General features: G+C 40.7%; 1 pseudogene and 1 gene segment (V, D, J or C); one reads left to right on the plus strand and one right to left on the minus strand.

Moving 5' to 3' along the window:
* The window catches only part of LOC122332334, a 249,997-nt pseudogene that overhangs the window by 227,109 nt on the left and 10,868 nt on the right, over positions 1–12,020 (plus strand).
* On the minus strand, positions 3,810–4,319 carry LOC122332356. The segment is given in 2 exon segments: positions 3,810–4,135; positions 4,229–4,319. Coding segments are annotated over 2 exon segments (375 nt in total).

Here is a 12,020-nt window from a genome sequence, read left to right on the forward strand (position 1 = left end):
GTCCATCAATGCTTTACAGGTTTGCATCTGTGTTTGAAGTACATAGTCTGTATCTGAACCCGTGGATTACAGACATAAGACATCAAATTAATAGTGATAGGCTAATAACACACACAGAAATAAATCTAATAAAAAGAAATAAATAAACATAGCTAAATAAATTAATAATATTAACATTTTAGAACATCATTAGAAATGCACTTTTAACTTAAATAACACTTATACCTGTAGTGTACTTATGTAGTGAATTAATGTGCTTCATAAAATATTATAAATTACTTTTAAAAAAGCAAACTGAAGCTCATTATCGCTCATTACATAAATATTATGCAGTAACTTCATGCACAAGAGCCTGTATGCTTTGTTACTTTAAACCATTAAGGTTTAAGAGAATGGTTTACTATTTTCATACATAAATCAAACATTGTCTTGTCTCCATTTCTTAAAGACAAGTGACTGAATGAATTGATTGACATCATATTTAACTAAAACACTTAATTAGTTTCATCAGGAAGATACATGTTGTGTTGTAAATGATATTGTGTTAGCAATTGAGTGTTCTCTGATCAGTAAGCAGTGTGATTGCAAGGTGGGAGACAGCTGCAGCCATATCTCCAGCTGTATCAGTGCAGTCTCTGCCAATGACTCTGACTCACAGCTTTTTGTACGACTCCCTTTATCACTGTGTGAACACATAACTACTACTGATATAGTGTGTACACTCATACAGTAATAACTCCTGTATCTTCAGTCTGACTCCTCTGATGGTCAGAGAGAAATCAATTCCCTGATCCACTCCACTGAATCTAGATGAGGTTCCTGACTCGAGAGCTGTTTATGTAATAAATGAGGAGTTTAGGAGCTCCAGGTTTCTGTTGATACCAAGACAGACATGGCAGCGCTACAGTTAGTAAGTAGTTTGGCTCGGTTTTACATCTGATCGTAACAGTTTCTCCTTGTTTGATGGATTTTTATTTCTGGATTCTGAGTCACTGTCATTTGTCCCAGCTCTGCTCTGAAAAGACATTTAGCTGTTTAATGTATACATTTTGAGCAAATATTATACTATACTACTAGACTATATGAGATGTTGTAGTATAGTTTGTGATTTTTCATAAAATATTTACCTGAATACAGAGAGTGAGAGTCCAGATGAGGATGAGGGGATGTTGTTCATTGTAGTAGTTGAGTTCTTGTGTGATGATGAAGATTGTGTTGTGTCTCTTATGCTCAGTCATGAAGTGTTAAACTCACAGCACTATAAACACTCTCAGAGCTGTAAAGCATGTCTGATGATGTAAATGATCTTGGTTCAGGGATTCACAACAGCTGAGCTGCACTCATCAGACTGTATTGAGATGAATTCATTATCATCACGTTATTAAGCATATTCTATAAACATTATTTTGTATGTAAAATATTCTCTGTGGTCATGGATGCAGCAGTGTTCTCTCTCTGTTTTATCTAAAAGTTTTTATCTACATAATTGTAAAAAGTTCATTTTAACAAATGCTACAATTTTTTGTGATGTGGGGATAGGGACCTGAGTTTCATGGGGGTTTTTTGAGAGGGGACATTTTCTACAAATATGCCATTAAATGTTTGATCCTTTATTTACATTTTTGTTTTACAATGGAGAAATTGTTGGCGTGTATTTGAGCACAGTCTCTGAAGAAAAGCACGAGTGTGTAATGTTTAAAACTTATAGCTAGAGTTTATAACTTTTAGTGACGATTAAGTAGAGTTTTCTAATGATTTTGTTATTAAAGAAATTTTTACTGCAACCTGAGTAGCAATCATTATAAGCACTATTTTATGTCTTGCGGACTGTCGCAGATCCTTCCCTGAACGACATGTGTGTCCTGTATCATATGTTTAATGTTTCTTTCTTTGTGTTTGTCATGTGCTTCTCTTAACTTCTGTCTCCTTGTTTTCCACAACCTAGACTACATGTTTAGTCCTCGTTTGTCTTTCATGTATCTTCTACTAAGCGTGTTCTCTGTACTTTTATAATTAGTCTTGTCTTCTCTCTTGTGTTGTTGGTTGATAACTCTTTCTGTTGTGTTAACGTCAGTGTTTACTACATGTGTCTCCTCAATCTCAGAGTCTTTGATTAGTTTCCCTGTCTGAGTTGTCTTTTGTTTTCTTACTTTTGTCAGTCACAATTTCCTGTCGGGATGTCCTGTCCTGTCCTGTCCGGATAGGTCCTGTAAAGTCTGTCATTGCCATCCTGGGTCCTGTCCTGTCCTGTCACCCATTCATTTATCCTGTGTTATGAGTTGTGTCCTGTCCAGCTGGCTGTGGACTGGCTTCAGCAGCTGCAGTTAATACTATCAGAGCAGCTGTGACTCTCATTATCTTCTCAGTGTCTTCACCTCTCTGGTCCAACCACACATCTGGGGCTGGACTCAGTCTCCTCTGTATCTTCAGCCTGACTACTGTCTGGACTGTGTTCACTTCTCTCATCTAGTCTACCTGTTTCTTAAATAAAGCTGTTGACACTCACCGTGTTTTTGAGTCCTCTCTCTTCAGATCCCTGACACGTCATCAGCTTGAGTTCAGTTTATGAGAACAGCTTCTAACTCTCCATTAACACACAAGTATGAAGAAACAACACACATATTAAGAACTGTTTTTGTTTGTCCTCAAGCTTATTGTTGAGTCGATGTATTAAACTCAATCACACACCGTTTAAACCAGTCTTAAGTTGCTGAAGAATATCTGTAACAACAAACACATTGCATTGGTCTGGAAAATGAATGATGTTTCTTTTATTCCTAAAATGATTAAGTAAAGATCAAGTTCCATGAAGACATTTGGTAAACTTACATTTTGATTAGTAACATGCATAGCTAAGAACTTAATATGGATAACTTTAAAGGTGATTTTTTTAACCAGTGAATCTTGTTTTTTAGAGTCTGAGGGTCATTTAGGTGTTTTTTTAATTCCAGGTGTGTTTTCATGCATCTTCACTGAAGAGATGATTGAGTTTGGTCACACCACCATAAAGTCCAGATCAGTGAAGTGTCTCTGATGTTTGTTATCTGTAGGTTTTCTCATCTTCTATGATCATGGAGCTCAACTCAAATGACCATCAGGTTCTCTGTCATCAGTTTAGACAAGGCCTTTCTCCATTAATTGCTCAGTTTGTCCAGAAGATCAGTTGTAGGAGAAGTCCTGTTTGTTACAAACGTCTTTCATTAAGAGAGACCACGTGCTTCTATGAATCTTCAAAGCTGCAGATTTTGTTTTGTACAATTCTCCAGATCTGTGTCTCGATACAATGCAGTCTCTGTGGTCTACGGACACTTTCTTGTACTTCATGGCTAGGTTCTGCTCTGACATACACTGTTAACCGTGGGACCTTTCAGAAGCATGTCAAGTCAAGGTGTAGAAACATTTCAAGATGATCAGTGGAAACAAAATGAACCTCTACATAGTACATAGTAATGTCTTTCTACTTTAAGGACATTGACAAGAATGTAGTGGAGTGAAAAGTATGATATTTGTCTTTTGTAAAGTTAATGTTATAAGTTTCCAGAAAATAAAACAAAAGTACAAATTAAAAAAACTCATGTAAATGTACTTTGTTGCTGTCTAACTCTGCTCCTAATACGTCTCCTGCACATTGACTAAGATCTTTTTGCCTGATGTTTCACAACTATATCATATAAATGAATCCGCTCTGAAGTCTTTGATTCAATGTGTTTGTGTTGTTTGTGATCCTCTCATCATCAGCTGCAGTATCTCTCAGCTGTATCAGTGCAGTCACTGTGACTCTGACTCACAGCTTTTTGTACGACTCTTTATCACTGTGTGAACACATATTTACTGTTTGGGTAGTGAAAACTCTGACAGTAATAATCTCCTGTATCTTCAGTCTGGACTCCTCTGATGGTCAGAGAGAAATCACTGTCAGATCCACTTCCACTGAATCTAGATGGAGTTCCTGACTGGAGGCTGTTAACTCTATATATCAGGAGTTTAGGAGCTTCTCCAGGTTTCTGTAAGTACCAGTGTAAGTAGTCACCACCATACACTCTGCTGCTGGTTTTACAGTTTATTGTGACGTCTTGTCCTTGACCTGTTGTTATTAATGATGGACTCTGAGTTACAGTGATCTGTCCTCTACACTCTGAAAGAGAAAACAAAAATAACATTTAAATATTTGATGTACATTTCACATTTCAAAGAATGAATAATAATCATCAACTTTTATCAAACAAACCTTGAGCAAACAGCGTGAGAGTCCAGATGAGGATGAGGATGTTGTTCATTGTAGTAGTTGAGTCTTGTGTGATGATGAAGATTGTGTTGTGTTCTGCTCTCAGTCATGAAGTGTTAAACTCACAGCACTATAAACACTCTCAGAGCACTGAAGCATGTCTGATGATGTAAAGAAGTGGGCGGGGTTTAGCTTGATCTCTGCTAATTAAGTAACTGATAAATCAGTATAAATGATTAGTTTGTTATTTTAATTGCAATATATGTTTAAAAAAAAGAAGAAAAAAAGATTTTTAGAGAATTTAGAATGCTATGATATTTAGATTTTTCCAACATTATCATCAACAGCAGAAACAACATTTAAATATTTATGGTTTTTCAATGTTTGAATAAACAGACAATATTGATTCAAAGATTCAACGTTAATTCTTACACTGAAACAATGACATTTTGATACGGAAAATCATTTTATGTGGCCTTTTTGTCATTACTATAAAGATCAACTTATAGAATCAATTATAGATCAACAAAGTCATTTTTCAAGTATTTCTTTTATATTTTACACTGTGAATGGGACAATAATTACATTACAGCACACACATCTGCCCCGGAGCTGATGTTTCTGTTAATAGACACTACATTTATTAGCAAAAATGTATTAATTTGTGTATTTGCATAATGCTGGACTTGATTTTAGAACCTTTTCTTTTATGATTTCATGCAGGTTTCCTTACAGTGTTACATCCCTATCATTGTGATCTTCTGCTTTATACTGTTCAGTGCTTTGATGCAACCTGTGATGTTAAAAGCGCTATATAAATAAAAATGATTGATTGATAAACTCGTAACGCCTGTGAAAGAGCAACAGTTGACACGAATGTGAAAGAAACAGTGAAGACATGACTGAGAAAGCTTGTGTACGTTCACCAGAGTACATTTAGATCTGGACAGATCTCATGGAGAGACGGGAAAGGTCAACTTCTTGAGACTGACTCTGAGAACAATCTTACTCTTTTCTTTATATGAAGTGCTGCTGGTCTTATGTCACTGCAGGAGTGTGTACGGTGGGTTCTTAAAGCAGTTTCATATTCTTGACAGGGTATTAAAGGGGTGTTTCTGTTTCACAGCTTTGTTTTGTTTTACCTTCTTTCAACTACAAGCTATTTGTGTATTATTATAGCAATGTATGTATGTGTATATATATATATATATATATATATTGTGGCGAGAGGAGCCAACGACAGACACAGTGGGTGTGGCGTCAGGCTTTTTTATTAACAGAAATATACAAAATAAAGTGTCCACGGGGGAAAAGTGCCCACAATAAACAGGGGAACTGGTGTCCTCGTCATGCTGCAGGGGAAGAGCAGGTCGGGTAGTGTTCCAGGGGGAAGGGTGCAGGTAAGGGGTGGAGTACGGCGGCGACGCGTGTGGCGCTCGGGCCTCTCTCTGGTCCGGGCGCAAGGGCAGCGGCTTCTTTCCCCGCGGCTTCTCCAACACATTTCCCGGTCGTCAGTCAGACAGTGCCGTGTGATTTTGGCTGATCGGGCTAAACGCTGCTTTCTGTGGGGAGTAAAAGAAGAGCGGTTAGTGTCTGTGTTCATGGAGGCGAAATGCTCCCCGTCAGCGTGCCACGTGGCTTTCTTATGCCGCTTTGCTGATTGGGGGCAGCTGGGACCGATCAGCCTGTGACGAGCAGGTGCACATGGGACGCTACTGCCAGTGTCCGCAGTTGGTGTCAACAACCAGGGGACCGGTGGTCACAAGGTCGGAGACTTGGCCCTCGTTCCCCTTTCCATATTTTAAAGAGGTTGACATGGTACAGCTGGTCAGGTCTTTGGTGGTCGAGCGGGTGCAGTCTGTATGTGACCGGGCCGATTCTTTCCACCACGGTGTAGGGTCCCAGCCAGTTTGCTAAGAACTTGCACGCAGCCGTAGGAACGAGGACCATGACCTTGTCACCAGGCTGGAATTCCTGTGGTTGGGCTGCCCAGTTGTAGTGCCGCTGTTGGGCCTACTGAGTCTTGCACAGGTGGTCCCGGACTAACAGCATGGCGCTGCCTATCCGTTCCCTCATCTCCTTGACATGCTCTACAACGGTGCGATGGGCTGCTGGCTGCCCGTTCACCCTAACCCTAGCTTCCAGGGTTTCCTTGGGCGGCTCGTGGTGGACGATGCAGCCAGCCAGCCAGCGTGCAGGGGGTGCCGGATCTTCCATTGGAATCGGCTCGTCGTGAGCAGAGGGAACCGCTGGCCTGTTGACTGGTCGTGGCGTGCCCTCCGGTGCCTGTCGCTCCTGGACCACCCCCTGGGGAAAAGGAGGCGCTTGCTCCTCAGACTCCTGATGTTGGGCCGCGTCCGCCCGCTCCACCGCCTCAACGAGCTCCATGGTGGTAGCTGGGTTCCTCATCCTGACAGCTTGTCTGTGTAAGCGGGGAAGGGCTCTTAGGAAACGATCGACTGCGACCTGCTCCGCCGCCTGACCCGCCGCTAGCGCTCAGGCGGGGAGACGTGGGTTGTACTACCAGCGGTGGAAATGCTGGGCTGCGGCGATGGGTGAAAGGCTGAGCCAGGAGAGAATCTCTTGGGGTACTTCTGGTTAGCTCTCCGCCGCCTCGCTGGAAAGGGAGAAATACGCACGCTGCGCCTCGCCAGTTAACAGGGGGGCCAGTATCCGTGCTCACTCCTCTGGGTGCCAACCTTCTGAATTGGCAGTTGTCTCGAACATTAGCAGGAATGCCTCGGGATCGTCATGTGTGGACATTTTTGGTAGCAACTTGGTGGCTTGGGCTCTGGGGTCAGGGCAGCGGAATGCTCCGCTTGCTGTCCGTCAGTCGCCAGATGCTCGACGATTTGTTGCTGACGGACGCTGACCTCGGTGAGCCATTGTAGCAGTTCTTCCATGGTGGGGGGGAGTGCTATGCCAAGCGGTAAACTAAAAGGGAAATAGAAAAAAAAACAAGGGGGTGAAGATGAGATCGCTTGCCGGTGTTTCTTCACACTCTTGCCCACATTCTCCACCAGTGTGACGGGGTGAAGAAGCACACAGCAAGGAGGGCTCAAATCAAAACCTTGGAGGGTGGAGTTATTTAACAAAGAAAGATTTTGTAACACTTTGCATGTCTTTATAGTCATTTTTGTTCAGTTTAATGCATCCATGCTAAAAAAAAAGTAGATTCATTTATTTAATAACGTCACGTGTTGAGGTTTTTTACACTTCTTCTCAGTTCTCATTTACCAAACCAGTTCATACACGCTTCTTCGAAAATGACTATGTGTGTGTGTGTGTGTGTGTATATATATATATATATATATATATATATATATATATATATATATATATATATATATATATATATATATATATATATATCAGTACCTGACAGCAGTGATTCTGGTCTGGAACACACTTTCTTGGACACAGCAGCAGAGAGGACAGCTGTGAAGGACAGACTGAAAGCTGCCGGTCATAACCTCATAACACTGGTCCTGTAACGAAGCAACAATTGACATGAATGTGAGTGGAGCCTAACGACAAGCTGAGTGTGTCATCATTACATTTCAGTGTGATATTGTCTCAAGGTCAGTTTTATTGATTTTTTTTATCTGTACTTCCCTTCCGACAGCTGCAGATTCTCTCTCTCTCTCTTTCTGTCTTTCTTTATTCCTTTACTTCTTTCTTTTTTTCAGGGAAGCTGACAGAATTACACTGACCGTACATAAAGAGCGAGAGATATATTGCCATATCATTTTCTCCATAAACAGTTGCCTGATATTAACACAAAAATATCAGAATTCAGAGGAATTTAGTAATTTCTTGAGTTCTGAAATGGGATTCTTGCTGTAAAGGGTTTTAACAAGTGGGTTTAATGAGAGTTTAACAAGTCAGGGGTAAGGTTACCTTTCTGACTTTCTTTGTGAGGCCAGCATCGTCACATTTATTGACTGAAGTGTTTCAAAAGACAACTTCAAAAGTTTATTGCTAAATGAGCAAATAATGTCAGATCATTTCAAACCTTTTTTTAGGCTCAAAAAATGGACCCTTTAGGTACAAATATGTCCCTTTTAAAAATCTACCGCCCCAGTGACAGCTTTTGTACCTTTATTTTTAAGTGTGTATTTGCACTAAAAGGTATAATATACAGTATTATCATAATTCACTGTGTTCCTGTTTCATCCTAATCCTTAGATATATCACATTAACTCTCTGTCCACTAAAAGACACACTGCAATCATCTGCAAATGTACAGGCTTTATTCAAATATATTTACACTATATGTATAATTGAAATTACATTTCTTTATATGATTCAATGAATTTATAAAACCACAAGCTGGTTTTTTAGACAGCACAGACTCCTTTTGCAAACCAACTAAAAATCTATTACATCTAAACATTAATAAATATGAATTATATGTACAATTTAGTGTCTAGTGCCTCGGTCTGTTCCTCTTATTTACACAATGTCCCATTTCTCCCTTTTCTCTACTCTCTATCTGATTTCTAGCTCTGGTTTCTGCTGGTGCTGTGTGTTCAGCTCCTCCAGGATCCACACAGAGCTCCTCACGGACTGAAGATGACCAGGAAGCAGTTCTCTGCACTTCCTGTGTCACTTCTGCTCTCCCTATACAAACAGTCGAAAGCATTGATCCAGACTGATCCCCAACGACACAATCCAGCCGTGACTGCTGTGATTCAGAAAGTGTGTGTCACTGGTCTTACACCTGTTCAGTTTAACCAGGGGTGGCTCTCAATGTCCTCTAAACTGGGCCGGTCTGATGCCGATGCACTGAGACACCAGCGAATCAGCTGACGGCACTCTGTTACACACAACACAGCCTTCAGCAACACAAAAGCACACGCTTCACCTGGATCTGGACGTGATGTCCGTCTCTTGCCTGTAGACAGCTCTCTAGGGAAGGTCAGCCTGCTTTTGGAGGTGACCCTGCGTGCTCCTCTGAAGGGGAAACAGCCGCACAGGATGCTGTAGAGCGTCACCCCGACCGACCAAACCGTAGCCGGTCCTGCGTAGTAGCGGTGCTGCCGAAACCACTCAGGAGGGGCGTATTCAAGAGTGCCTGAGAGACACAAGACCACAAACGTCCGATCAAAATCTTCCCTTTGGTGTTCACAAACATATGACTGCAGTGAGATCAAAGCAACCTGCAAAGTGTTGGTAGGCTGAGTCTTGCAGCAGATCTCCACAGCCGAAGTCCAGCAGCTTGATGTCGTGGGACTCAGTGGAGATCAGAAGGTTCTCAGGTTTGACGTCCCGGTGCAGGACTCATGGCTCTCGCAGTGTTTCAGCGCCGTGATCAGCTGCAGCAGGACTTTTTGGCCAGAGTCTCCTCCAGACATCCGCTCTCCTCGCAGAAACTCTGGAGATCTTGGCAAGGAACGGACGCCCAGGATCATGGTGTAGCGTCTGCGATGGTCGAACCACTCCAGCAGCTGCAGGACGTTTGGGCAGGCAGGAGCCGAATTGACCAGGGTCATCAAAGCCACCTCCAGCGGCAGCAGACCCTGACCTTCCTGCAGAGACCAAAGATCCGTTACATCCAGAGCTGAATGCAGATTCACAACAGATTCACCTTCAACTCACCACGTTCAGCGCTCTCTGGCGCCCTGCTTTTGCAAACGTACTTGATGGCAACCTGTGAACAGATAAACCACAGGAAATCACGCATTCACTGATATGGCCATTTCTAAAAGCTGTTTGAATGAAGCAGGGAAGGAAATGTCTTACTGGCAGTCTGTCGGACCTGCGTATCCCAGCATGCACCGAGCCGAATCCACCTCGGCCCAGCAATGGGCCCTTGACATACGCTTCTGAAACGCACAAGAAATGTATAAACAGAACATTTTCTATTAATAACCGAGTCATGACATCTTTGATAATCCTGACCTCTGCGGGAGCGTTTGGCTGGTCTTGTGTTGGAGGTGGACGGCCCTTCATCCTCCCGGCCGCCGCTCTGCCGCTTCCTTTTCCTGTGAGGCTGATCTGTGGACACAGAAACAGCCAGGTCAGAAGGCAGAGGTGCGATGTATCCTGGTAGCTCTTGGCTCAGGGGCTGCTCTGGGTCACGATCACCAGAGCCTCGTCTCCCATCCTCCTGAGCAGCCGTCTGAGAGATACCAGCGCTCCTGGATCTGGAGCGGCCCGAGGCTGAAATATTACACACTTACAATACTTCATACTGTTTTATTAACAGTCAGTAATCAAAACATATCAAAACATTAATCAAAACACACAGTTTATCTGTCACGTGGAACAAGATACACATCACTTAACTTAAATATAACGGGTTGCACAAGCTGTCAAACAATGCACATACCAATAATAAATATCCTAAAATAATCAATTAAAAAACATACCTCGTCTTTCGTCTGAGTGAGCCATTGACGACCTCCTCCAAACTCCTCAAAATAAGAAAATAGGGAGAAAGAAAGAAAAGTAATAGAAAAAAACGAAATACAATAACAATACAAGACACAAGTGCAGAAATAAGTTTAGTTATAGAACAAATAACAGTTTAAAACTCTTCTCCAAGAAAATCCGCTGATCTCCGTCTGAAATAAAAGTCTTCTTCTCGGGAATCCTCCGATGAGCTTCAGAAAGCAACAAGATCTGATCAGAAAATACTCAAATGTCTCTTCGTCTCACAACCAACAGATAGCGATGGGTTCGAGTGTTTATATATTCAGTCAGAACTCATAACACGCACGCTATAGCAACTAAGACGCGAATCACGGACGGCGCTTACGTCAGTTCGCATCGCGCGTGCATGTCAGCACGAGTTGAATATTTATGCAATTATTCATTTCTATTTTAAATTTAATTATGGTTTTTAATCTAAACACTTTAATTATTTAACAACTTAGCTCTGTTTCTAAAATAGTTTTAAATCAGTTTTGTTTATACATGAATGTGCGTTTTTAAACGAACGAGTCAATGATTCAGTTAGACACTCATAAAGTACAGACTCCTGAATGAATCAGTCTTTTGAACGAATCATTTGAACGTATGATTCGGTGATAAAAACAGTTACTTGCCACCAACTACTGGCAGTTTTAGTTTCATTTGTAAACTACAATTTCAGATTTAAAATCATTTAATATTTTTGTTTAAAATCAGTTCACATTTCTGTATTAAATGTTTTGTGTGAAACCATCTTAAAATAGACTACTGTAAAAAATGCTGTTCTCACTTAGATTTGTTGTCATGTTTTCAGCCAAAATATCAAACAATTCTTAAATTAAGAAGGATTTTCTCGACATTAAGTTTACTGACAGAGTTTTCGATAGAACAAAATAACTATAAATTTTTGACTAATTTAATCTTTCCTTAAAACAAGACAATAATTTTGATTTGTCTAGAAAATCTAGATATTTTGTCCGGAAACAAGACAAAAAAATGTAAGAAAACCATAATGAAAGAAATTGCTTGAAAACGGCATATTGACATTTGTATATCATATTAAAATCAGCTAACTAAATGTATTACATATAAACTCACTCTATTTGTTGTGCTGACTTTTATTAAAAATATATCCGATCAATTTCTGACATTCCTAAAGCATCTGAAACCCTGAAACATAAAAAATGACTGGTGATTTAAAAAAAAAAATCACATTGATTTTGCCTTTTTGATGTCTATTCATGCCATTTAATTTTTTGGAAAGATAGTCCTAGTGTCCTCTACAGAGGATATAAAATAAAATATGAATAAAATATATTTTTTCAAAAATGTTATTTTTTTCTTATGACTTAATGTAATGACACGAAAATATACTTAA

Source organism: Puntigrus tetrazona, unplaced genomic scaffold, assembly GCF_018831695.1.
Source record: "Puntigrus tetrazona isolate hp1 unplaced genomic scaffold, ASM1883169v1 S000000009, whole genome shotgun sequence".
Classification (NCBI taxonomy): Eukaryota; Metazoa; Chordata; class Actinopteri; order Cypriniformes; family Cyprinidae; genus Puntigrus; species Puntigrus tetrazona.